The 22932-nt window shown below is 45.0% G+C and overlaps 2 protein-coding genes across 6 annotated transcripts in view; both read left to right on the forward strand.

Annotated features, from left to right (window-relative positions):
• Window positions 1-7850, forward strand: part of nfic (nuclear factor I/C) — a 57694-nt gene extending 49844 nt beyond the window's left edge. For all 3 annotated transcript variants that reach the window (XM_061737417.1, XM_061737418.1, XM_061737416.1), the window contains exon 13: window positions 1936-7850. In XM_061737417.1, the coding sequence (XP_061593401.1) occupies window positions 1936-1956 (21 nt within the window). In that variant the 3' untranslated portion in view covers window positions 1957-7850. The remainder of the gene's footprint in view (window positions 1-1935) is intronic.
• A 12578-nt stretch (window positions 7851-20428) lies between these two features.
• trappc8 (trafficking protein particle complex subunit 8) overlaps window positions 20429-22932 on the forward strand; it is a 44023-nt gene continuing 41519 nt past the window's right edge. For 2 of the 3 annotated variants that reach the window (XM_061737420.1, XM_061737421.1), the window contains exon 1: window positions 20429-20735. In XM_061737420.1, coding sequence (XP_061593404.1) covers window positions 20579-20735 — 157 coding nt within the window. In that variant the 5' untranslated portion in view covers window positions 20429-20578. The remainder of the gene's footprint in view (window positions 20736-22932) is intronic. The other variant, XM_061737422.1, reaches the window with a different exon arrangement.

Below are 22932 nucleotides of genomic sequence, written 5' to 3' on the forward strand. Positions count from 1 at the left end.
TTCTCTCTCACGTGGACACAAGTCAGTTAGAAGATCACAATACAGTAATCCCTGGCTATAACGCCGTTCACCTTTCACGTCTCGCTGCTTCACGGATTTGCATTGTGCATCATGTTCTGCATTCTGATTGGTTAAACAGTCTCCCCGCTTCTTCACTTCCTTCCTGTTAATAACGTTACGATTTAATATGTATCATTGTCATTTTCTCCTGTTCAAATCCAATTACTCAGGTAGCAGTGGGGTGTGGCTGATTTCCGCAATTTGTAGCCTTGTAAAAAAAATAAAGGTTACTACTTCACGGATTTCACCTATAACGGGTTCTTTTTGGAACGTTACCCCCGAAAAACCAGGGATTACTGTAGTTTCATCTCAAACTGAGTTTGAGGGTAACTAAGCAGGCTTCCCCCAGTCCCATATAAGTCTCTGGAGCTTCAGTAGAAGTACTTCAACAAGTACTTGGAACCACAACACTAAAAACAAATGCACTGGTGCTGCTGACAACAAGCTAAACTACACAGCCCAGTACACGCCTCCTGTCCTGTGGCTCTTGGACCACATGGTGAAGGTAAGTCATGGTTACCGCTCTATACTGCAGGGTAACTAGCCTGAATCCATATCTGAGCCAACCCTGAGATGTTCCTTCCCCTCCTGTGATTCTGATGACCACGATGCACGTCATCTAACCGGAGCACGAACCGTTTTTACCTGCTAGTGTTTGTTATGTTAATGTACGGTAATAATTAGGGGTGTAACGATACACTAATCTCACGATACGGTACGATACACCATATTGAGGTCACCATAACGATACGATATTATAGCAGTATTTTTTTAACAACCTTGCATGAGGAATATATGACTGGAAAAATTGTCTTTTATTTGAAAGACACAAAATACAAAACAATACTGTGCGTTTGCTCTATTGTTACAGTTTGTAATGCTTTATAACTGTTTAAGTTTTAAAGAGAAAGCCAGGCCAACCATTTTCCACAAACTGAACTAAAAGTAAATGTCAGGTTTGCATTATGATCTTCAGTTTCATACAAGTACAAATATTTACCCACAAACTGAATAGTTTCTTTCATGTATGATTTGACTTTTTTCTTTTCCAGAAATGTAACAACTAAAATTAAATAAGAGTAAATAAATACATACAATTTTACATCATAAAAAGGATTGATTCATGCTCACCTTATAAGTGTAAGAGGAGATTTATTTTTGTTAAGAAGGTTATTTCATTATTTTATAAATCTATTCTTTCTATTCTGATGTAAATCAGGGACTATAATGACACTAGTCAGTTTATCTGTAGTGATTAGTCTGTTTTAGATTGGGCGGAGTGATACGCCACAGTACGGCACTAGGTGCTGTGTTGATGTTCTAAAATCCTACACTGTTGAGGGACATTAAAGTACACTGGAACTCAGCAGAAGTTTCCCTGTGTTTATCCTACTCACCACCCCAAAAAGGTTTAATTTAAGGTAAGGCTTAACTCTACACCAGCCTTACATCAGTAAAAGTTCAGAGCTCAAAACCCTGCAAGAGTCCCGTGATCGGGACCAAAACGGTACTAGTTTCTTCTGAGCGGAGGAAGATTTTGGTCCGTGGGTCGAGGCGTGGTCGGATGCGCGTTACTAGTCAACACAATAGATGAATATTAATAATCCAATATCGCGATACAGTTTGTCACCTCCACAACACGTATTGTGATGTTTTTGTATCGCAAAATTTCGTGGCACGATATATTGTAACACCCCTAATAAAAACGCTCTCAAGCGTAGAAAAAGGTTTTCTTTCACACTTTGCCGTTGAAGCCGTACAGAAACATTTGCAGCTTTAGTTGTTTGCCAGGTTTTGAATGTAGTCTGAGCGTAGAAACGTGTAATGGTGGTGACTTCTGTGTGAGTCTGACTGCTGTCTTTATTTCTGTTCCAGTCTTGGTATCTGGGCAACTGAGGGGCGTTGGAGGAACGGCGACGGTGCGACAGCACTACAGAGGACAGGACACTATCTGGTCAACTCATTTCCGGAGGGAAGAGTATATTCAGCGTTGGAGAAGCATGACACTCGGCCCTGCACATATATAAGTGTACGCAGTTCTGCACTTGTATCTGTGTCCGGAGGCGGGGCGTCACCTGGAGGGGAGGACCATGCTGCTCAGCCTTTTTAGCGGCCTCAGAACAACCTCTGCTCTTAATGCTCCGGCCGTCACAAGCGGCCCGGGGCAGGACTGTGATTTCCACCCAGAAGCAGTGGATTGGTGAGTTCTGGTGAACTACCCGCCAGACGGAGGCGTCGGTGCTGCAGACCCTCGGAGGTTTGTGAGCGCGTGCCCTGTGAGGCCTGGCACCGAGTCCAGACGGACATATAGACCCACAAACCCCCCACCCCAGAATGACCCTCTCCGCTGCAGGTGCTGCTTCTGATATATGCAAACAAGCCTTCCTTTTCTTTTCCAAACCCACCAGAAAGATAAGAGCCTGATGTTTATATGTAACATTTCTTTGCACTTTTAATGATACTGTTATTGATCCGAGCTGAAACGGCGCATTAAGTTCCCCCCCCCATCCACCGACAGACTTTGACAATCATCAGCCTGAAACCATGACCATGTTGCTTTGCAGGGCTCGCCTTTCTGAGACTCCTATCTTTCTTTCTTTTTACTAGGAAAAGAGGCGTAATGGCTCTGTTCATGCCTCCCGCAGCGCACACACACACTTGCACGCACGCACACGCACAGCTGCCGTCAGAAACCAGGACAGTTGGTCTCAGTGGTCCTGGACCGGTCGGTCGTGTTGTTCAGCAGCAGAACAGGTTCTGCAGATGCAGGAGGGGCTGGGTTCGGGTTGAGGTTCTGGTCGTGGTGGTTCCCCAGCGTTGAAGCGTGGTTCGGTTCTGGCTGCTGTTCTCAGCTCCCTTCGTCCGCACACGTTTTCAAGAGGCTTTTATCGTCTTGAAGCTTCAGTTGGACAAAATAGCTTTTCGATCGCTGAACAGAAACCAGAAACGGCCAGAACCGAGCCGCTGAGCAGCAGCGTCGACGTAGCGGAAATATCACCGCTGATGAGCAGCAGACCCTGAAGGTCAGCCTGAAGAAGCAAATGTTTTGTGATTGGTGCCTTCAGTGGTGCGTGAGTGTGTCCAGAAACCTTTCGTATGTCCAGATTTGAAATACGAAACAGTTTTAGGGTTATCTTGAGGAGGCCAACAAAAAAGAAAAACGTATTTTGAGAAAGAGCTGTAATTTTACAACAGAGTTTATACATTTTTATGAGGAAAAAAAGTCATAATTTTACAAGAAAAGTTGTATGTCCCTGTTTATTGCTTCCTACTTAAGATGTCAACCCAGATAACGGATGAGACCCATCAGTGTTAAAAAAAACTGTTTAATTTCATTGTCTTCACTTGAAGAAGAGTAAATATCTGAACTATTTTAACAGCCTAATCATAAAACAAGAGTTGACCCTGCAACTAGAGAAAAACCACCAGTGTAGAATCTTATAGAAAAACCCTTCAAACTCTTAAACAATTTCATACAATCCTAACAGTAGCAAGAAGCTTATACATTTTTATGTGAGATCTGGTCCCCACATGAGGACATACCTGATCTGGAGCTTCAGCAAAACTTTAAAAGGTATATATGTTGCAACTTCTTCTCCATAGCCTGACTTTTTTGATCATAAATGTATGACTATTCTTGAAAAGAAAAGTCATATTATGAAATCTTGCAAATGTATGACTTAATCTCTTAAATTTATATTAAAAAATTCACCTAAAATTGCGACTTTATTGCAGCTTTTTTCTCGTAAATTACTTTTCTTTATATTTATATTAATTTCTGCATAAAGTTTCTTTGCTTGTAAATACATCCTCACATCGTTCATGCTTTTTGCAGACGATGTGGTCGTGTTGGTATCATTGGGTCTCGGTCTGAGTTCTGCAGGTGGACCAGAAGATCTGGGCCATCATCGTAACATTTAGACATTATTCCTCTAAATTAACAGCTTTGATTGTAAAATTAGCACTTTATTGTAATAGTTGCATTTTCCCTTAAATGTACAACTAATTCTGGTAGAATTAAGTTGAAAGATTATGACTTAAAATATCTCCTTGTAAAATTGCGGCCTTTATATCATGTTTTTGTTTAAATAATTGAAATAAAAATTTGTATAAAAAGAATTGAACCCTTTTTACAAATTCATATATTCTAAATCCAAATAAACTTGTTTTCTTTGAGGCTGAAACAAAATATAAAGATCTTTTTCTCTTAATACAACGATGTGATGACTTTATAACTGAGCTGAGACTTTGCTGACTCTGCTCCCGGATGTTTGAGGTTTAAATTTATTTATAAATTGCACGTCTAGAGAGAAGTTTTCTTGAAATTTAAGATTTATGTTTCACTTTAAAGTATTGAACCACTAATCTCTCCTGTCCCAGTGAAGTTCAAAGTATAAAGTCATGAAACCAAACCCGGATGTTTGACTTTGTTCCCGGGCTTTTTTTTTCCCTGGCCCCGGGTCTGTGTCCGGGCTCGTGGATCTGCTGCTCTCAGCCTGAGGAGACGCGTTGGTGGTCCCTGTAAGAACCCGAGGGCGTGTTGCAGGAGACCCTGCTGGGCTGCACCTGCAGGGCTCCCCTCCACACGAGTGTCCCAGCGCCGCCGCCGCTTAGCTTTCGTACGGCAGGTCGGTTCATGTGCGTCTTCGTGATTTGGCGCGTTTTCCCTGGTCCTCCTGCATCTCTCTGCTGACTCACACGTGAACCCTGAACCTGAACCTGAACCGGAGCTCTGTTGGACCTGGATGAAAAACTGAACAAACTGGGTCCTGGTTCCTGACTTCCTTCACCGCTCGGATGAGCTGGGCTTTAGTTCCCGGCTCCCGGCTGACGTGCACTGCATGGTGCTGACCTAAAGAATGCATGGCTCGGCCGATGATACCTCTCCATCTCTGTCCTCCTCTTCCTCCCCAGAGTTTTAATGATAGCCCTGCTCTTAGAACTTCTATTTTGCACGATATTTCATGAAACACATGTGCCTTGCCTTTCTGGAAGAGTTCTCCCTCCTTCATACGCCGGCTGGTAGCACAGAGACGCTGCATGTGACCGGCTGGGCCCTGATCGCTGGGCCCGGACCGCTGGGCCCAGGCCCAAGTGGGCCAATGGTTTTTGGTTTGACTTTAACGGAGACTGGGAGTCCATCCTCACTTGCCTTCATCTGAGCACACAGCAGTCACCTTTAACGTCCGGCGTTGCTGCTCTGATGTCACGTGACTCGTAGCAGGACTGGGCGCGGGTCACGGGTCTCGTTGGGGTTAAACTCTGGAGTAGTTTGCAGAGGTGTGTGCTCCTCGTCATCCTCATGCATGACTGCAGTCCTGCAGAAGTTGAAGCAAGCCTCGTGACCGTAGCGGGTCTCAGTCGTACACAAGTCAAATACCGTATTTTCTGGACTATAAGCCGCACCTGCATATAAGTCGCATCCGCTCTTTTAAAAAAAAAAGATATGCAAGCCACAGATATTTCTGTTGTTAGATTAGATATTTACTACATGTTTAGAAGGATTTTGAACTGTAAATGATGTACATGTTTGTACCTAAATAGATCTTTCCTAACAGTGTCTTTTAACACGGCAGCAACTTTGCTGATTAAAACGGGACAGAACCAAGAGAAAATAACCGGTATTTATTTATCTATTATAGATATAGATATAGTATTCTTCTTTGCATTTATTTTGTCTTAGTTTTGATTCTAATTCCGGTTAGAGCGCCCCCTAGTGGTGGAAGAAAAATCCACAGAATAACCGCACCTTTGTATAAGCTGCACGGTTCAAAACCTATGAAAAAAGTAGCGGCTTATAGTCCAGAAAATACGGTAACTTTAGTTCACCGGGACATTTAAGAAGAAACGCAGACCCTTACCAACATTGTGCAGCAACTATTAGTTTTCTAAGACAATTCATTCTGTCTTTCCTTCTTGGCATTGTGTTAGACACACCTGGATGCTTCCTTTCTAGAGGTCTGCACCCCTGCTGACGGTCAGTTATTGATCAGCCGAGGCTGCATTGGTGATCAGATCTTTGTTTTTACAGAACAAGGCGGGGGGCGCTAACTTCTGCAGGACTGTGCCGTGCACACGCGACAGCGGCTCTGCAGGGAGGAGGTGGGAGCATGGGAAACGTGCTCAGCTTTAGCGCCGCCCATGTGGCCAGTCATGTGACCAGTCATGTGACCAGTCATGTGACCACTGCAGAGGCTCTTGCATGATTCTGAGTTTTAGAAACATTAATTCATGCTGTTTTTACTCTTCGCTCCTCCTTGAGTTGTTTCTTTGAACACAGCGATGTGTATAAACATGTAACGCAGCACTTATTAGTTGTAAACGAGCGTGTTGGAGTGTGTAGTGGTCCGTCTCTTTGTCGACGTCCACTGAGCCCATGAAATGGGACACGAGTGTCCGGTCCAGACGACGGTACGTCTCAGCAGCACATTGTTATGCTAAAAGAACACAAAAATCCTTTTTTTTTTCAAGCGTTTTTGCTGAAATATGACTTTTTATTCTTATTATTTTTTAATGTCACCATTTCTTTTTCACATTTTTTGTCTTTTAGCTTTAAAGCACTGAGTGTTATTGTGTAAAGTCAGGTGTGTGAAGCTGCACGGCACGTCAGCGCTGATCTGAACACAACAGAACCAGAACCTGGAAACAGACTCCGCCGTGCAGGATCATGATGACCTGAGAGGAGCTGGACCCGGACCTGCTGGGCCGGGTCTGGGTCCCGGGTCCCGGGTCTGGGTTCCAGCTCCCGGGTCCAGCTCCTGGTCCAGGTCTGACCACGTCTCTCAGACCTCTGTCACAAACTATGAGTCAAAAGGAAAAGTTCTCCCCTCCAGCAGAAGATATTACAATGTAGATAAAAGACATTTTAATAACCCAGGAGACTTGATGTCTCTTCATCTGCACATAACATCAGAGAATCTGAAGGAATCTCTGTGAGCGCGGGGCGAGGCTGGACACCCAGAAGCCGTGGTTTCCCTGCAGCAGTTCACTTTAGGATGTTGATGTAGAGAAAAGCCTTTTTGTTTACTTCTTATTAAAAATCCAACTTAATATCAAACCATTTAAACCATGTTAGGGCCGTTGAACAGACGACACATCCTTACCTGCATGCATCACCTCTTCCCAGGCCCCGCCCTGCGCTACACCAACACAGCAAAATATTGCTGCACTTCTCTTATAATCTGAAGGTTCTTCATTCCATCATCTCCCCACATCGTGGTCCCTCAGCCGGACTGCTGGTTACTGAGCACAAATCAGCTCCCAGTTTCTGATGTCATGGATATGGGCGTGTGCCGACAGTCACGGTGAAGGTTTCTCCAGGGAGGCCTTTCATCTGCAAACGTACTCACATATTTACAAAGATCTAGTGAATGAGGCACACTGACCTTTATGGCACTTTTACACTAGTACCTACTCAGCCCGACTCGATTCGCCTCAGTTTGGTTCTTTTCCACCAGGGGTCTAACGTGCAGAGTAGATACTTTTCTGTAACTATTCTGCCGAGGTTCTAAGCTGCTGAGTCGGCTGTATCTGACATCACACTACAGGCCACCGATTGGTCGGAGGGTTGGAGTCAGACGTCTGAGTCAGGAGGAGGAAATCAGAGAAAGAGACTCTGACGGCTTCTTGTTCATTTTATTCAACAGGCAATGGCAGCAAAAGTTTGTTTCATGATCCAACTCTCAGAATCAGGTTTATTAAGTCAGCTTAGAAAACTGTCTTTGACTTCGGATACACCGGCGGCGACACGATGGTATTGTGCGCCTGTTTTTCCAAGGGTAACACTGGGATGGGGGGGGGGGGGGGGGGCTATAAGAGGGAGGGGCCGAGGAAGGCGTTGAGAATGAGGGAGGTGTGCAAGTTATCAGCAAGTGTGTGTGTAAGCGGTAAGTCCGTGAACTTCGCTCAGAGCTGCTCCTCAGCCAATGTCCTTGATGTTATCAGTCGGCTCGGTCAGTTCTGAAAACAGGTCCACAGATGTTCCTGGAGAGGGGAGGGTTAGAGGGGGCAGAGTCCCTTGTTTACATTCCACCAGAAAGATTGTGACCAGAGCGATCGACCAAAACCGACCTGACTCAGTAATTTTCCGTCTGCCTTTAGTCTCTGGTTCATCAATGGCGACTCCAAACAGACAAATTTATGATCAATTCCCGCCAAGCCGAGCTTCCAACTTCTCCAAGGTCTTCTCCATCTTGCCAATGAGCTCAAAGACCGCCGCTAGTCTGCAATTCTGTTCAAGAATTGCATCCAGCTTACGGCTTTGCTCCCCAAACGTTAAAGTCTAAGTCTTGATCGCCTTGCTTGTCCCTTCAGCCACGTCCGCCATCTCTGAAAGAGCCAAAACAGCTGTTGACAACTTACGCGTTTGTCGGTAAACCAGAAACCCCCCCCCTCCGATCAAGAGAAATTCTGCTATCATAAATCCAATTATGAAGGCATCTTCAACGTCCTCGACAGACAGGATCGCCAAACACAACGGTTTCCAATAGTTGTAGGAATCCATTGTGTATCCAGCAAAAAATGTCCCATCGGGGCAAGAGGGCTCCCTTACCCCCTGACTTCTTGTCGCAAAAATTTAGTCAATTGTGGTGAGAGACCAGTTAATCAATTCCATGATTGTAGAGTTTTGGAGGAGTGAAAAGGAGAGATTCTGAAGACGAAAGCAGTAGCAGGGCAGATAGATAAGGGAGAGGAGCAGAAAAGCGTCCGCCTTCGTCGAGAGCCGGAAGAAGAATGTCAGCCGCGTCAGCATCTGAGGTGCAGATGTTCATAAACCTGGTGCTGAGGAGAGAATTAAAAAGGGATCTAGACGGCGATAAGGAACGACCAGATCTACCAGGAGCTCTGTCTCTTCATAGCTGCTCACGGCTCCTGCTGACTTTTCAGCAGTGCCGAGACAAACAAACTTAAAAAAAAAAGCGGCGCCGCTTGAACCTTCTCTCACTCTCATTTTTTAACTTGGTATCAAACACAAGCCACAGATCCAGCAGCACATCTATCATCTCCTCCAGGTTCTACATCTTTACTGTTGTTGTCTTCTTCCTTTAGATACACAATCAAATACGTCACAGCAGCTTCACTCCAACCTCCTACTTCTGCTCCAGGTGCTGAATTGTTATGGAAAAGAAACCAGGCGGAGCTGAGATGAGCCGAGTAGGTTCTAGTGGAAAAGCGCCATTAGGGAAGACCTTGCTTGTTTCCTCCGCTCCGAAAGCATGGCTGAACCGGTCCGGCTGCATTCCAGCCCTTCACCAGAGAGTCAGGACCAGGAAGAAGCTGCAGTCTTCTCTGTAGTCCTGAATAAACTCCCCCCGAGACCACGTCCACTGGGCTGGGCTGTCAGACTGTTGCTAAGTGCAGCGTGGTTGAGGAAGCGCACAGAAACAGAGCACCACTAGTTTAACGGCATCCATCTACCTCCAACCCGCCGCTGGAGGGAGCTCTGCACTTTTCCTGACCCATAGTTTGTCCCAGATGTTGTGTAGAGGGCGGGACGACGGGACGAGCGCGTCTCTGCTCCGTGCAGATCAACCAGCAGAACCAAAAACGATGGGAACAAGCAGTGCCTCTGGCCGCGCTGCTGCTCCAGTCTGAGACGAGCTGGCCGCTCGTCGCAGCACATGTATGCAAATAACGCCATCAGCAGTCCAGGTCGTAGGTGACAAGCCATAAGACAACCCAAAGAGTTGAGGGGGTGGAGGGAGGCCGGGGCGGTGACGGGCTTCACCTCGCAGCAGACGGAGCCCAGAGATCCTCCCCGTCTTTAGGAGACTCACCAGGAAAATGATCAGTTCTGAAGTAGTGAAGGAGAAGAACGAGGAAGCTCCTTCTGTTGGAGTCGTCCTCCGCTGCGGTCGGAGGAAATGCTCAGTGATTTCACGTTGAGAACACGACAAACACAAGCGTGCACGCAGCAGGAGTGAGCGTGACCTCCATAGCAACATGTCTGGCACAGTTCTCACCTTTTCTGAAGCTTAACATGGGACTAGATGGGAGGTGGGAGGCGTAACTGCAGGTGGGACGGTAAACGGGAGAGGGGAGAAGCTTGGTCAGGGCCTTGAAGTGGGCCGGATTAATGTGCCGCAGAAATGTTTGTGGTGTTCGCGCTGGAGAATCCCGGGGACACCAGGCTGAAGGCCCGTTGGCCCACGTTGGCCCACGGCGTCGCCCTCAGACTCCGATACGCATCAGAGTCTGAGGGCGGCGTTGCAGTGGCGTGGGGGTGTCGGGTGTATTCGTTCAGACGCACTGAGATTGGCTGAACAACACGGATCACAGCACCTCAAACATCTGCTTTGACTGACCGTCTTCCCAGCGATGACGGTTATCGTCTTGGTTTTATATTCCGGTGTAACAGATTTGAGTTCAGGAGCATCAGACGGCAGAAAGAGCGTGTGAGTAATCAGACGTTTGTCCCCTCAGGCTGTGTGTGGATCAGTGGTCATGTGACCAGAGACCCCAGGGGGGGGTGCAGCTGCTGCAGAGGTGTGTGAGTTCCTCGTGGCTCAGATAATCTACGTCTGGCGTCTGGAAAGTATTGAAAGGTGCACACGGTTTCTGTAACTGTTTTTATCAACAGTACACAGCAAACCAGACAGACAGTAGGCAAACGTAAACACAATTATCGGTCCGGATGAGGTAGAACTGCGTGAGCTGAACCCACGTCAGTGTCATCACGTTGACCCGCCTCGTTTCCGCTGGTGCTCCGTCGGTCCGTAGGAAGTACATGACGCGCTGCGTACCGCTCAGCGCGGGGAATTACCGCCGCTCCCGCTAGCTCGCTGCTCGGAACAGCTACGTTAGTTTTTTAAAGACTTTCTAGATATTATTAATGCTAGCTTTGGATGCTAGCGCAACACGCAAACACCTCCTAAAGCCTCCAGAGGGGGAGTTTCCCCGCGCGGCCCGCAGCTCGGGCACCAGCCCGGACCTGGGAGGGTTCCTGAGCAGTGTAGGGGTCACGTGACCCACACCACTCCGGCTGCCGGCTCCTCGGTGACTCTTCTCACTTCCGCTGGTTTCCTTTAGTTTTTTCTATATCTAAGTTTGTTTTCAGTGGCTTCAGTTGCTGAGCGGCGCCACCGCCGCCACGCTCTTTACCCTGCGTGCTGAAGACACTTTGTAATGAATGAAAGAGTTGTTTCTCAGAGAACATTGTAGTGCATTTTTCAACGTTTTTCCATCCTATTTTCACTGATATTGTAAAGGACTGCTTTGCTTCTTTCCAGATGTTTGTAAGTATATGTAACCCTGACGTCAGAGAGCGTGTAGGCATGCAGACATTTCAGACGTTAATGCATGACTACGCTCCCCACCGGGCCTTTTCTCGACAGCTGAACTCCCACGAAGCGCTGAACCCAGACGAGGAGCTGCAGCTCATCCTCACGTGTCCGTCTCCTCCCAAAGAGGTCGGGACAGACGAGCATCACAGGGCTGCACCAGAACCTCCCTGTCCGACCCGTCTGACCCCACAGGGACGGTAACGATGCGTTGCAGCCGAGCAGAAGCCTGCAGCGATGCTCGGCCGGGCGTCCGGTGGGAGACGGTGCGGGACGGGGGCTTTCTGCCAGCGTGAAGCTGGTCCTGGACCTTGAAGAAAGGGCTCCTGCTCTGGACCAGAGCACTTTTAACCAGACCTGCTGCAGCAGGGCTCCTCCACACCACGGAGGGTTCTGGACTCACAGTTGCTTTCTGTTTCTCTCTGAATGTATCCCAGTTTGAGTGAAAACGTGCATCTGACACAGTGCAGCTCATCCGCTGTGGGGGATATTAACATATTGATATTATGTCTTTAGAACCATATTTACCATTCTTATCAACAGATTCTAATAAATTCATTTCTGGAAATGCCTCTGTTTCCCTATGCAAAAATATACTATCAATAAACAAACTATATCACAACTCGGAGTGCATGTTTGTTATCGTTCATGAATGAGCTCCGTTAACCGGTCTGAAGACGGCAGGAGGAAGTGGATCTGTTAGGGCCATGCAGGAGAAAAAATATTTGAGAGGGGAAAAATAATTTTTATTGTGCACTTCAAGAAATATGTCAAGATTAATGTGGATATACAACAACAATAATAAATTCGAAATTTTTTCTCAACATTTCAACTTTTTTTCTTAAAATTGTACTTCAGAATCAGGTTTATTAAGGCAGTTTAGAAAACTGTTTTTGACTTCGGATACACCGGCGGCGACACAATGGTATTGTGCGCCTGTTTTTCCAAGGGTAACACTGGGATGGGGGGGGGGCTGATAAGAGGGAGGGGCCGAGGAAGGCGTTGAGTTGAGGGAGGTGTGGTTATCAGCAAGTGTGTGTGTAGCGGTAAGTCCATGAACTTCGCTCAGAGCTGCTCTCAGCCAATATCCTTGATGTTATCAGTCGGCTCGGTCAGTTCTGAAACAGGTCCACAGATGTTCCTGGGAGAGGGGAGGGTTAGTGGGGGCAGAGTCCCTTGTTTACATTCCACCAGGGAGATTGTGACTAGAGCGATCGGCCAAACCGTCCTGTCAAGGCCAGATTATAGAATCAATAATTATATTGCAAAACAGACAGACTCCAGTCATTTTCCGTCTGCCTTTAGTCTCTGGTTCATCAATGGCGACTCCAAACAGACGAATTTGTGATCAATTCCCACCAAGCCGAGCTTCCAACTTCTCCAAGGTCTTATCCATCTTGCCAATGAGCTCAAAGACCGTCGCCAGCCTGCGATTCTGTTCAAGAATCGCACCCAGCTTATGGCTTTGCTCCCCCAACGTTAAAGTCTGAGTGTTGGTCGCGGTGCTTATCCCCTCACCCACGTCCGCCATCTCTGAAAGGGCCAAAACAGCTGTCAACGACATGCGCGTTTGTCGGTAGACCAGGAATCCCCCTCCTCTGATTAGGAGAAATCCTGCTATCATAAATCCAATTATGACAGGATCGCCAAACACAACGGTTTCCAATAATTGTAGGAATCCATTGTGTATCCAGCAAAAAATGTCCCATCGGGGCAGGAGGGCTCCCTTACCCCCTGACTTCTCGTCGCTCGCCGAGAGCCGGAAGAAGAACATTAATCTCGACATTTCACTTTTTTTTTTTACATTTCGACCTTTTTCTCAAAGTGCATATTGAAAAAGAAATTCTAAAATATTATTTTTATTTTTCTCCTGCCTGGCCCTAATACTCTTCCGTATAGATTTGGATTTCCCTTCTTGCTTGTTTTTTACATTGAAAGCTACATGTAGTTGCATCGGTAGGCCTCATGGTGGCACTGTAATAAAGATTTAGAGGCTAGTGTTCTGCCAATTTTTGCAGCTTTGCCAAAACATTCTACCTAATTGTTTTCTCCCTTTGTAGAGCTACAATTTTACTGTGTTTTACTCCCTAAACCATTTTCTTTTCCCCTCCAAGTGATCCTTGTCTCTTGCCAGGTCGTCATTGTAAATAAGAATGTTCTTAATGACCTGCCTGGTTAAATAAAGGCCAATGACTGAATGAATATCAAATTAAGCCATACAATAGTTTTTTTTTCTCTTTATGGTATAATGTTCACAAAGTGTAATGCAATTCATGTCATGGGTAATGTATGTTGAAGGATCAAATACTCAACATCCCATATTATCCATTTTACATCGTGCAATAAATGATGGACGTGCCAATCAAACTTTGAAAATCGACTGTGCGCATGCGCAGAACCACAAAGTAGCATTTCTCAGCAGGTAGCGAGGATTGTCAGAACACCGGCTGGATGGAGCAGATGATGACCGTTGTATTTCAGCCTGGGTTGCTGCTGCAGACTGAATAAGAACTGGACAAGCCCAACAACGACCAGACCTGGAGCTGCTGGTGCTGAGCCCAGCTTGGTTCTTGGACCGTTCCGGGCCAGCCCAGAGTCCAGCCTGCTAGGAGAATTAACACCACAATAAAACTTGAAAATATGAACAACCATACTCTGGTCTTTATTTACAGCTCAAATGTCAATGTGACAGCCAGTCCAAAGACTATGCCCCTAATTATACATTGATTTATTGTTTTATATAGTTTGATAGATGTTAAAGAAAATTATAATAATGAGCCCTCTTATAGTTATGGATGCAAAATCTAGCTATGGAGACCAAAACTGTCTTTAAATGGGCTTGTAAATATGTTCATTTCTGCTGTGAATATGGACGTTTAAACATGAAGCTTGGTGAAGCTTGGCTTGGTTTCTGAGCCGGGCCCGAGCTGTTTCTATTCCATCTGCGCTGGCTTCAGTCTGGAGCGCTGGCGCTTAACCAGAACACAACAGCCACTTCTGCAGAGCAAACCTGACACGTCTGTGTCCTGGAGAACACCTGGAGGTGTGGGCGACCCGGGTGGGTCTTCCTGCTGCCGTGACAGCCGTTGTGACACCACAGCTCAGCTGAAGAGTCCACGGGTCAGACATGAGACATGGACCACGGAGACTTCAGCAGTTCTGGAGGTGAAATCCATGTCTGGTTCAAATCCATGTAGAAGCAGCTACAGTGGGGGAAAAAGTATTTAGTCAGACACCAATTGTGCAAGTTCTCCCACTTAAAAAGATGATATATACCTGTAATTTTCACACAGGTACAGTATATCTCAACTATGAGAAAATCACATTGTCTGATTTTTAAAGAATGTATTTGCAAATTATAGTGGAAAATAAGTATTTGGTCAATAACAAAAGTTCATCTCAATAATTTGTTATATACCCTTTGTTGGCAATGACGGAGGTCAAACGTTTTCTGTAAGTCTTCACAAGGTTTTCACACACTGTTGCTGGTATTTTGGTCCGTTCCTCCATGATCTCCTCTAGAGCAGTGATTGGTCCGTTCCTCCAAGATCTCCTCTAGAGCAGTGATTGGTCCGTTCCTCCATGCAGATCTCCTCTAGAGCAGTGATTGGTCCGTTCCTCCATGATCTCCTCTAGAGCAGTGATTGGTTTGTTCCTCCATGATCTCCTCTAGAGCAGTGATTGGTCCGTTCCTCCATGCAGATCTCCTCTAGAGCAGTGATTGGTCCGTTCCTCCATGCAGATCTCCTCTAGAGCAGTGATTGGTCCGTTCCTCCATGATCTCCTCTAGAGCAGTGATTGGTCCGTTCCTCCATGATCTCCTCTAGAGCAGTGATGTCATTAATCATTAATCCAGCACTTTAAAACCAACATGTTGTACATTTTCTCTTTTAATATTATTTGTTCTTTTGTATTGCCCCAATCACCACAACAAATTCCTTGTGTGTGTTAAACGACTTGGCAATAAACTTATTTTTGATTCAAATTCTGATTGTGATGTTTTGGGGCTGTCGCTGGACAACACAGACTTTCAACTCTCTCCAAAGATTTTCTATGGGGTTGAGATCTGGAGACTGGCTAGGCCACTCCAGGACCTTGAAATGTTTCTTATGAAGCCACTCCTTCGTTGCCGTGGCGATGTGTTTGGATCATTGTCCTGCTGAAAGACCCAGCCACGTTTCATCTCCAATGTCCTGCTGATGGAAGGAGGTTTTCACTCATAATCTCACCATATGGCCCCATTCATTCTTTCCCTACACAGATCAGTCGTCCTGGTCCCTTTGCAGAAAAACATCCCCAAAGCATGATGTTTCCACCCCCGTGTTTCACAGTAGGTTTGGTGTTCTCTGGATGCAACTCAGCTTTCTTTCTCCTCCAAACATGACAAGTTGTATTTCCACCAAAATGTTCTATTTGGGTTTCATCTGACCATATAACATTCTCCCAATCCTCTTGTGCATCATCCAAATGCTCTCTAATAAACTTCAGACCTGGACATGTCCTGTCTTCAGCAGGAACGTCTGGCCCTGCAGGATCTGAGTCCCTGATCGTAGTGAGTTACTGATGGCTCCTTTGTTACTTTGGTCCCAGCTCTCTGCAGGTCATTCACTAGGTCCCCGTGTGGTTCTGGGATCTTTACTCACCGTTCTCGTGATCATTTTTACCCCACGGGGTGAGATCTTGGAGCCCCAGATCCAGGGAGATTATCGGTGTCTTGTATGTCTTCCATTTTCTAATAATTGCTCCCACAGTTGATTTCTTCACCAAGCTGTTACCTGTTGCAGATTCAGTCTTCCCAGCTGGTGCAGGTCTGAGTCCTGGTCCAGGTCTAGTCCTGGTCCTGGTCCTGGTGCAGGTCTACAATTCTGTTTCTCACGTCCTTTGACGTGAGAAACGTGAGCTCTTTGGTCTTGGCCATAGTGGAGTTTGGAGTGAGACTGTTTGAGGTTGTGGACAGGTGTGTTTTATACTGATAACCAGTTAAAACAGGTGTCTTTTATACTGGTAACCAGTTAAACAGGAGTCTTTTATACTGATAACCAGTTAAAACAGGTGTCATTAATACAGGTAAAGAGTGGAGGACAGAGGAACCTCTTAAAGAAGGAGGCAGGAGAGTTCCCCCCTTATGATCCAGGTCCTGGTCCAGGTTTCTCCCCCCTTATGATCCAGGTCCTGGTCCAGGTTTCTTCCTCCTAAAGGGGAGTTTTTCTTGCCACTGTTTGGTTTAAGGTTTTTCTCCCACTAGGGGAGTTTTTACCTGCCATTATTTATGTACTAATTGCTCGGGGGTTTATGTTCTGGGTCTCTGGAAAGATCCTAGAGACAACTTCTGTTGTAATAGACACTATATAAATAAAACTGAATTGAAGTTACAGCTCTGTGAAAGCCAGAAATCTTGCTTGTTTGTGGGTGACCAAATACTTATTTTACCCAGGAATTTACCAATTCATTCAGTAAAAATCCTACAATGTGATTTCCTGGATTCTTTCCCCCCATTCTGTCTCTCATAGTTGAAGTTATCTATGATGAAAATCACAGACCTCTCATCTTTTTAAGTGGGAGAACTTGTACAATTGGTGGCTGACTAAATCATTTTTCCCCCACTGTACCTGTGAACAAGTTAATAGTTGGATTTTGTTGCTTGACACCCTGAACAAACTACGCCGGCAGTATCAGAGTGTTGTGGAAAGTATCAGGCCTAACTTATGAACTCTGGGCTACTTAATGACACATCATCTTGTCATGTTTACCTGAGCATCCTTCAACCAGGAATAAGAAAGGTCTTACTGGCCTGTCATCTATGTGCATTGACCTTTTGTTGGTACTTTAACGAGGTACGCCGAAACAGTCCTCATCTCCAGTAATCGGTCAAATTAGGAAGATAGCCTAGCCTAACTAGGACTGCCAACCATCCCTTGAAAAACAGAATCGTCCCGTATTTAGACCCCGTCCACACGTAGCCGGATATCTGCGGGTATCTGCTAAACCGGAGATATTTTCCTACGTTTTGACCTGTCATCCACACGAAAACGCAAATAAACGAAGCTTTAAAAAAACTCCGGGCAAAGTGAAGATTTTTGAAAACTCCGTTTATGTAGATGCGTGTAGACACACACAACCGGAGTTTTGCGTTTTCGAACGTCACATTATGCGCCAAAACAACAACAAATCTGCTCTGACCATGGATCTATTATAAAACGGGCTCTGACGTGCGCCTTTTGTTTACTATAGATGATCCAGCATCTGTTCTCCAAGCTATTAAATAAATGGTCTCTGGTCTTGACCACCGCTTACTGCGTTACACCGACACAGAGCCTACAACCGTAGGGTACGCGGCGACGCGCACCCTACGGTGCCCGCGGAGGTGCAGCTTCCCGGGAGCCGCAGATGATCTACAGGTTATGAATGTGGTCGAAAACGCAGATCTTCGGTTATGTGTGGATGCAAATTTTTTTATAAACGGAGGGGGGAAATATTCGTTTTTAAAAATACCCGGCTACGTGTGGACGGGGTCTTATAAACTAAAGTACGTCCCGTATTGAGCTGAAAAGGGACGAACTTTGTCCCGTATTACAGTGAGTCAGAAAATAGTCATAAAATGCCAATGGAAAATGGCATTGAGCTGTTGAGTTCATAAGTTATTGTTTTCTGTTTTACTACAACTGTAGCTACAGTCATGGCCTCTGAGGCACAAATATGTTTACAAGTTTTCTACAGACTTTCTGTTTGCACTTTTGTTATTGCACTAAAAATGTGCACTATTACAGAATGGATGTTCTGCTTTCTTTCTATCGTCTTATATTCATTTTCTGTTTAAAAAGATACTTATTTTATTCAGTTTATTTTGTTATTTTGTATTAAAGTGAATTGCTGGATAATAATTAGTTTTCCATGTAGATAGAACTTTATTCATCCCCAAAGGGAAATTCAATTGTCCAGCAGCTCATCATAACATAAACATAAAAATCAACCACACTTCCATTCAGACAATAAAAGCACATTCATAATATTAAAATAAACATGAAATATAAGGTTTTTAAACAAATATCCTGTAAAGTGCAAACTAAAGTATAGTCCAGTTGTGGCAGAGGTGAGTGTGTGAAACTGAGTTCAGGACGACTTAAACAGTCTTATTGCTGCGGGGACGAAGGATCTCCTGAACCGCTCCGTTCTGCAGCGCAGTGAGAGGAGCGACCGCTGCAGCTCCTGCTCCTCTGTTGCTCCTGGAGGCTGTGTAGAGGGTGTCTGCTATTGTCCATTATAGCACTCAGTTTGTTCAGTGTGCCCCTCTCCACCACAGATCTTAGCGGGTCCAGACTCCTGCCCCACACTGAGCCCGCTTTTTTGACCAGTTTGTCCAGTCGCCTGGTGTTTTTGATTGCAAGGCAGCAAAAAAGAGTGCAGTGGCCACCACCGTGTGGTAGAACATGGTCATCATCTCCACACACACATCAAAAGACCTCAGTGTGCGCAGGAAGAACAGGCGGCTCTGCCCCTTCCTGTAGAGGGCGTCAGTGTTCGGGGACCAGTCCAGCTTGTCGTCCAAGAGGACCCCGAGGTATTTCTATGTGTGGACCACCTCAATGTCCCCCCCCCCTGTATGAAAACTGGTAATTGGGGAGGCCTCTTCCTCCTGAAATCCACCACCATCTCCTTTGTTCTGGCTGTGTTCAGGTGGAGACAGCACTTATTACTCCAGTCCCTGAAGGAATCCACCAGATCCCTGTACTCCTGCTCCTGACCCCCCCTGATACAAGCCACAATGGCTGTATCGTCACAATATTTTTGCATGTGACATGAATCAGTGTTGTATTGGAAGTCTGCTGTGTAGAGTGTGAACAGGAATGGCGCCAAGACAGTCCCTTGTGGAGCATGTGTTAATGTGTTAATTACATTCAAAAATATGCATCTAATTCAATTCATGTTTGAGTCAAATAGTTAAAAAATCGTTTCACTCACAAAAAAAGAAGCTAAAAAAAATGACCATGCTCCCACGCTGTGTCCTGGAGTTGTTCCAGGTGAGGGAAAGCAGGTACAACCTAAGGGGCTATGGCATTTTTGAGCAGAAATGGCCAAGAACAAATAAAATGTCAAGATGTATCAGTGTCGAAGGGGTGAAAGTATGGAACCGCCTGGATGAGGAACTAAAAAAAAGTAGCTCAATTTACAAATTAAAAAAAAATTATAAATCTAAAATAATAGATAAATGTAGAACACTAATCTAAATTATCTTGATCGTGAGTGACCACATTTATTTTCTTCTCTTCTTTGTTCATTTTCTTTGTTTTGTTCGTTCGTTTCGTTTTCTTCTTATTAGTATCTTTTTTTTTCCTTTTCTGTAGTCTGCCCTTTGTTGAAAATGATAGGCAAACTGTATATATATATATATATATATATTGTATATATTGTATATATATATATGTGTATATATAAATTGTATATATATATATATATATATATATATATATATATATATATATATACTATATAAATATATATATATATATATACATATATATACTATATAAATATATATATACTATATATATATATATATATATATATATATATATACTATATAAATATATATATATATATATATATATATATATATATACTATATAAATATATATATATATATATATATATATATATATATATATATATATATATATATATATATATATATATATATATATATATATATATACTATTTTAAATGCAGAGAAATAATTTCCCCATTGTGGAATTAATAAAGGAAAATTATTATTATTATTATTATTATTATTATTATTATTATTATTATTATTATTATTATTATTATTATTATTATTATTATATACCTGTGTATATACATGTACAGTGTATATGCAAATATCTTTAATGTAAATGACCAAAATAAACTACTACTACTAACACGCCAGGAAGGGTGAAGGCAATCGGGTTGAGGTTTCCCTTATTTATTTTTCAAGGAGTTGTCAACCCTCATCCCGACCCTGCAACAGAATCTGCCCCGACCAACATGGCGGCGCCGTTGACCCACGTGTTCGTGTGACGTGTGTGCAGGGGGCGGGGCCGGGGTCGGGCGGATCACGTGACCGTCTCTCTACACAGGAAGAGCTGTCACCTGCTTAGCCTTCGACCCGCGGCTCAAAAACAATGTCCCAGTGAGACTCTTCCCCACCGTCCAGTGTTCCCCCCGAGTCTCCTTCGTCCCGGCGGGGCCAGAGTCCGGCACCATGGCCCAGTGTGTGCAGTCCGTGCTGGAGTTCATCCAGGACTCGTTCGTCCCCATGGTGGCCGTGCTGAGCAGCAAAGAGGCGGACAGGCTGACCCGCAAGAACAACCTGAACTTCTCCGAGCTGCTCCGGCCCTTCTGCAGACTCACCTCCGAAGGTAAGCCCGGTCCTGGAGTCTGGTCCGGCTCCGGCTCCAGCTCCGGCTCCGGCTCCAGCCCCGGTACAGGGATCAAACTTCAGGGAGAGACAGCTAGCATGCTGGGCTGTGACTAAGCAGCTGCCCCTGGACGGTAATCTGATTACCTGGCGGCTGAGGGGGGGGGCGGGAGACCCGGCCGGTCCCCCTCTAACGGGACCCCCAGCTGGATCCTCCGGTAGCTGCTCGGATCTCCTGCTGATGGAACAGAGAAGAGAGAAGCTGCTAGCAGGCTAAAGCCTGGTTTATGCTTCTGCGTTAAATCGACAGCGTAGCCTACGGCGTAGGGTACGCGGCGACGCGCACCGTAGGGTGTAGGCTCTGCGTTGGTGTAACGCGGAACCATAAATCAGCCGTAATACGCTAATGCTCTCAGATTGTCGTCCACATTAAAGGAGACTTGTTTGATTTTTTTGTTTTCTTTTTAATAGATATTATATTATAATATTATAGATATTATATTATCAAGTCTTAATGCAACGCCTGTGACATTTTGGTGTACACACCAGATACGTTTTTATGATGTTTTTCATGTCTGTCATGGCTGGTTTGGGGGCGGAGCCAGTGCTGGGTCTGGCCACGCCCCCTTCCGGCATCTCTTCAAACTGGTGTAAAAACTTTATTCCAAGCAGCTCAAAGCATTGTAATACTTTCAGCAAGAGAGATGTTGGAGTTGAGATAAACATAGAGGTGTAACGATACACTAATCTACGGAGCCCCTCTGGTGACATTTGAAAAAAATAAAATAACTCGTGGCCACGCATTAATAACTCGTGGCCACGCATTAATAACTCGTGGCCACGCATTAATAACTCGTTGCCACGCATTAATAACTCGTGGCCACGCATTAATAACTCGTGGCCACGCATTAATAACTCGTGGCCACGCATTAATAACTCGTGGCCACGCATTAATAACTCGTGGCCACGCATTAATAACTCGTGGCCACGCATTAATAACTCGTGGCCACGCATTAATAACTCGTGGCCACGCATTAATAACTCGTGGCCACGCATTAATAACTCGTGGCCACGCATTAATAACTCATGGCCACGCATTAATAACTCATGGCCACGCATTAATAACTCGTGGCCACGAGTTAATATCTCGTTAACATGACGCTGCATGCACGTTCTCCCCGTTCTCCCGTGCCGGCTTCACTGTTGGCTGCAGTACCCCCAACGGCCGTCGTGGTGAAGGGTGGCGCTAGAGAGTCTCATTTCTTAAAGGAGCCTCATGCTCCTTTAATGCATGGCCACGCATTATTTTATTTTTTTCAAATGTCACCAGAGGGGCTCCGTACTGACGGCTTGGAACAAATAGATTTCAATAAGTGGGGGGGTGCCAGACCCATTTTATGAGAGAAGTGAATTGTCTTATGTGCTACGTCAGCTTGTTGTAAACAGATGTAGCAACATCTGGCTGTGGAGTGGCAGGGTCATCGTAAGAAGGTGCTGAATATCTGTACTTTCATCTAAAGGTGTTTATTCTGATGATCCTACTGAAGAAGCCACTCCCCCTTTAACCTTTCATATATGGAGCTACAGTCTCAAAAGTGACAAATGCACACGCCGATCCACAAATGGACAGGACAAAATTCACAAATGCACAGACCGATTCACACGTGCGTAGGACAAGATATACAAATGTTTTTTTGATGCAGACACAAATATAACCTGATTTACAAATGTTTTTTTGTCTGTGAGCTGCGCTGCATTTGTGTGTGACTTTTGAGACTCCCCTGACGTGACTCAGTCCACAATTGCTTTTTTTTTAACACGGAAAGATCTGCAACCAATCAGATATCCTCCTTTGTTTCAGCCAATCATAAGAGCGCACCCCACGTGGGATACACCTGGGCTGCGTCCTAAATCCCACACTTCCACCCTAATGAGTAGCAAAAACAGTATGTGAGATTCTTTAGTGCGTCTGAAACATTAGTACGTACTCAATAGTATGTGCTATCCATACTCATTCTGGAGAAATGCATTAGTGTGGATTGATGGACACTAGCTAAGCAGAAACTTCCCACAATGCAATGCAGCCGTGTTTGGTTGCTAAGTGTAATAATATTATATAATATTATAATATTCATATATAATATTATATAATGTCATCTTGTTTGGGCTAGGATAAACAGGAAGTAGCGGAGCGGTGC

Source organism: Cololabis saira, chromosome 13 (assembly GCF_033807715.1).
Source record: "Cololabis saira isolate AMF1-May2022 chromosome 13, fColSai1.1, whole genome shotgun sequence".
Lineage (NCBI taxonomy): Eukaryota > Metazoa > Chordata > Actinopteri > Beloniformes > Belonidae > Cololabis > Cololabis saira.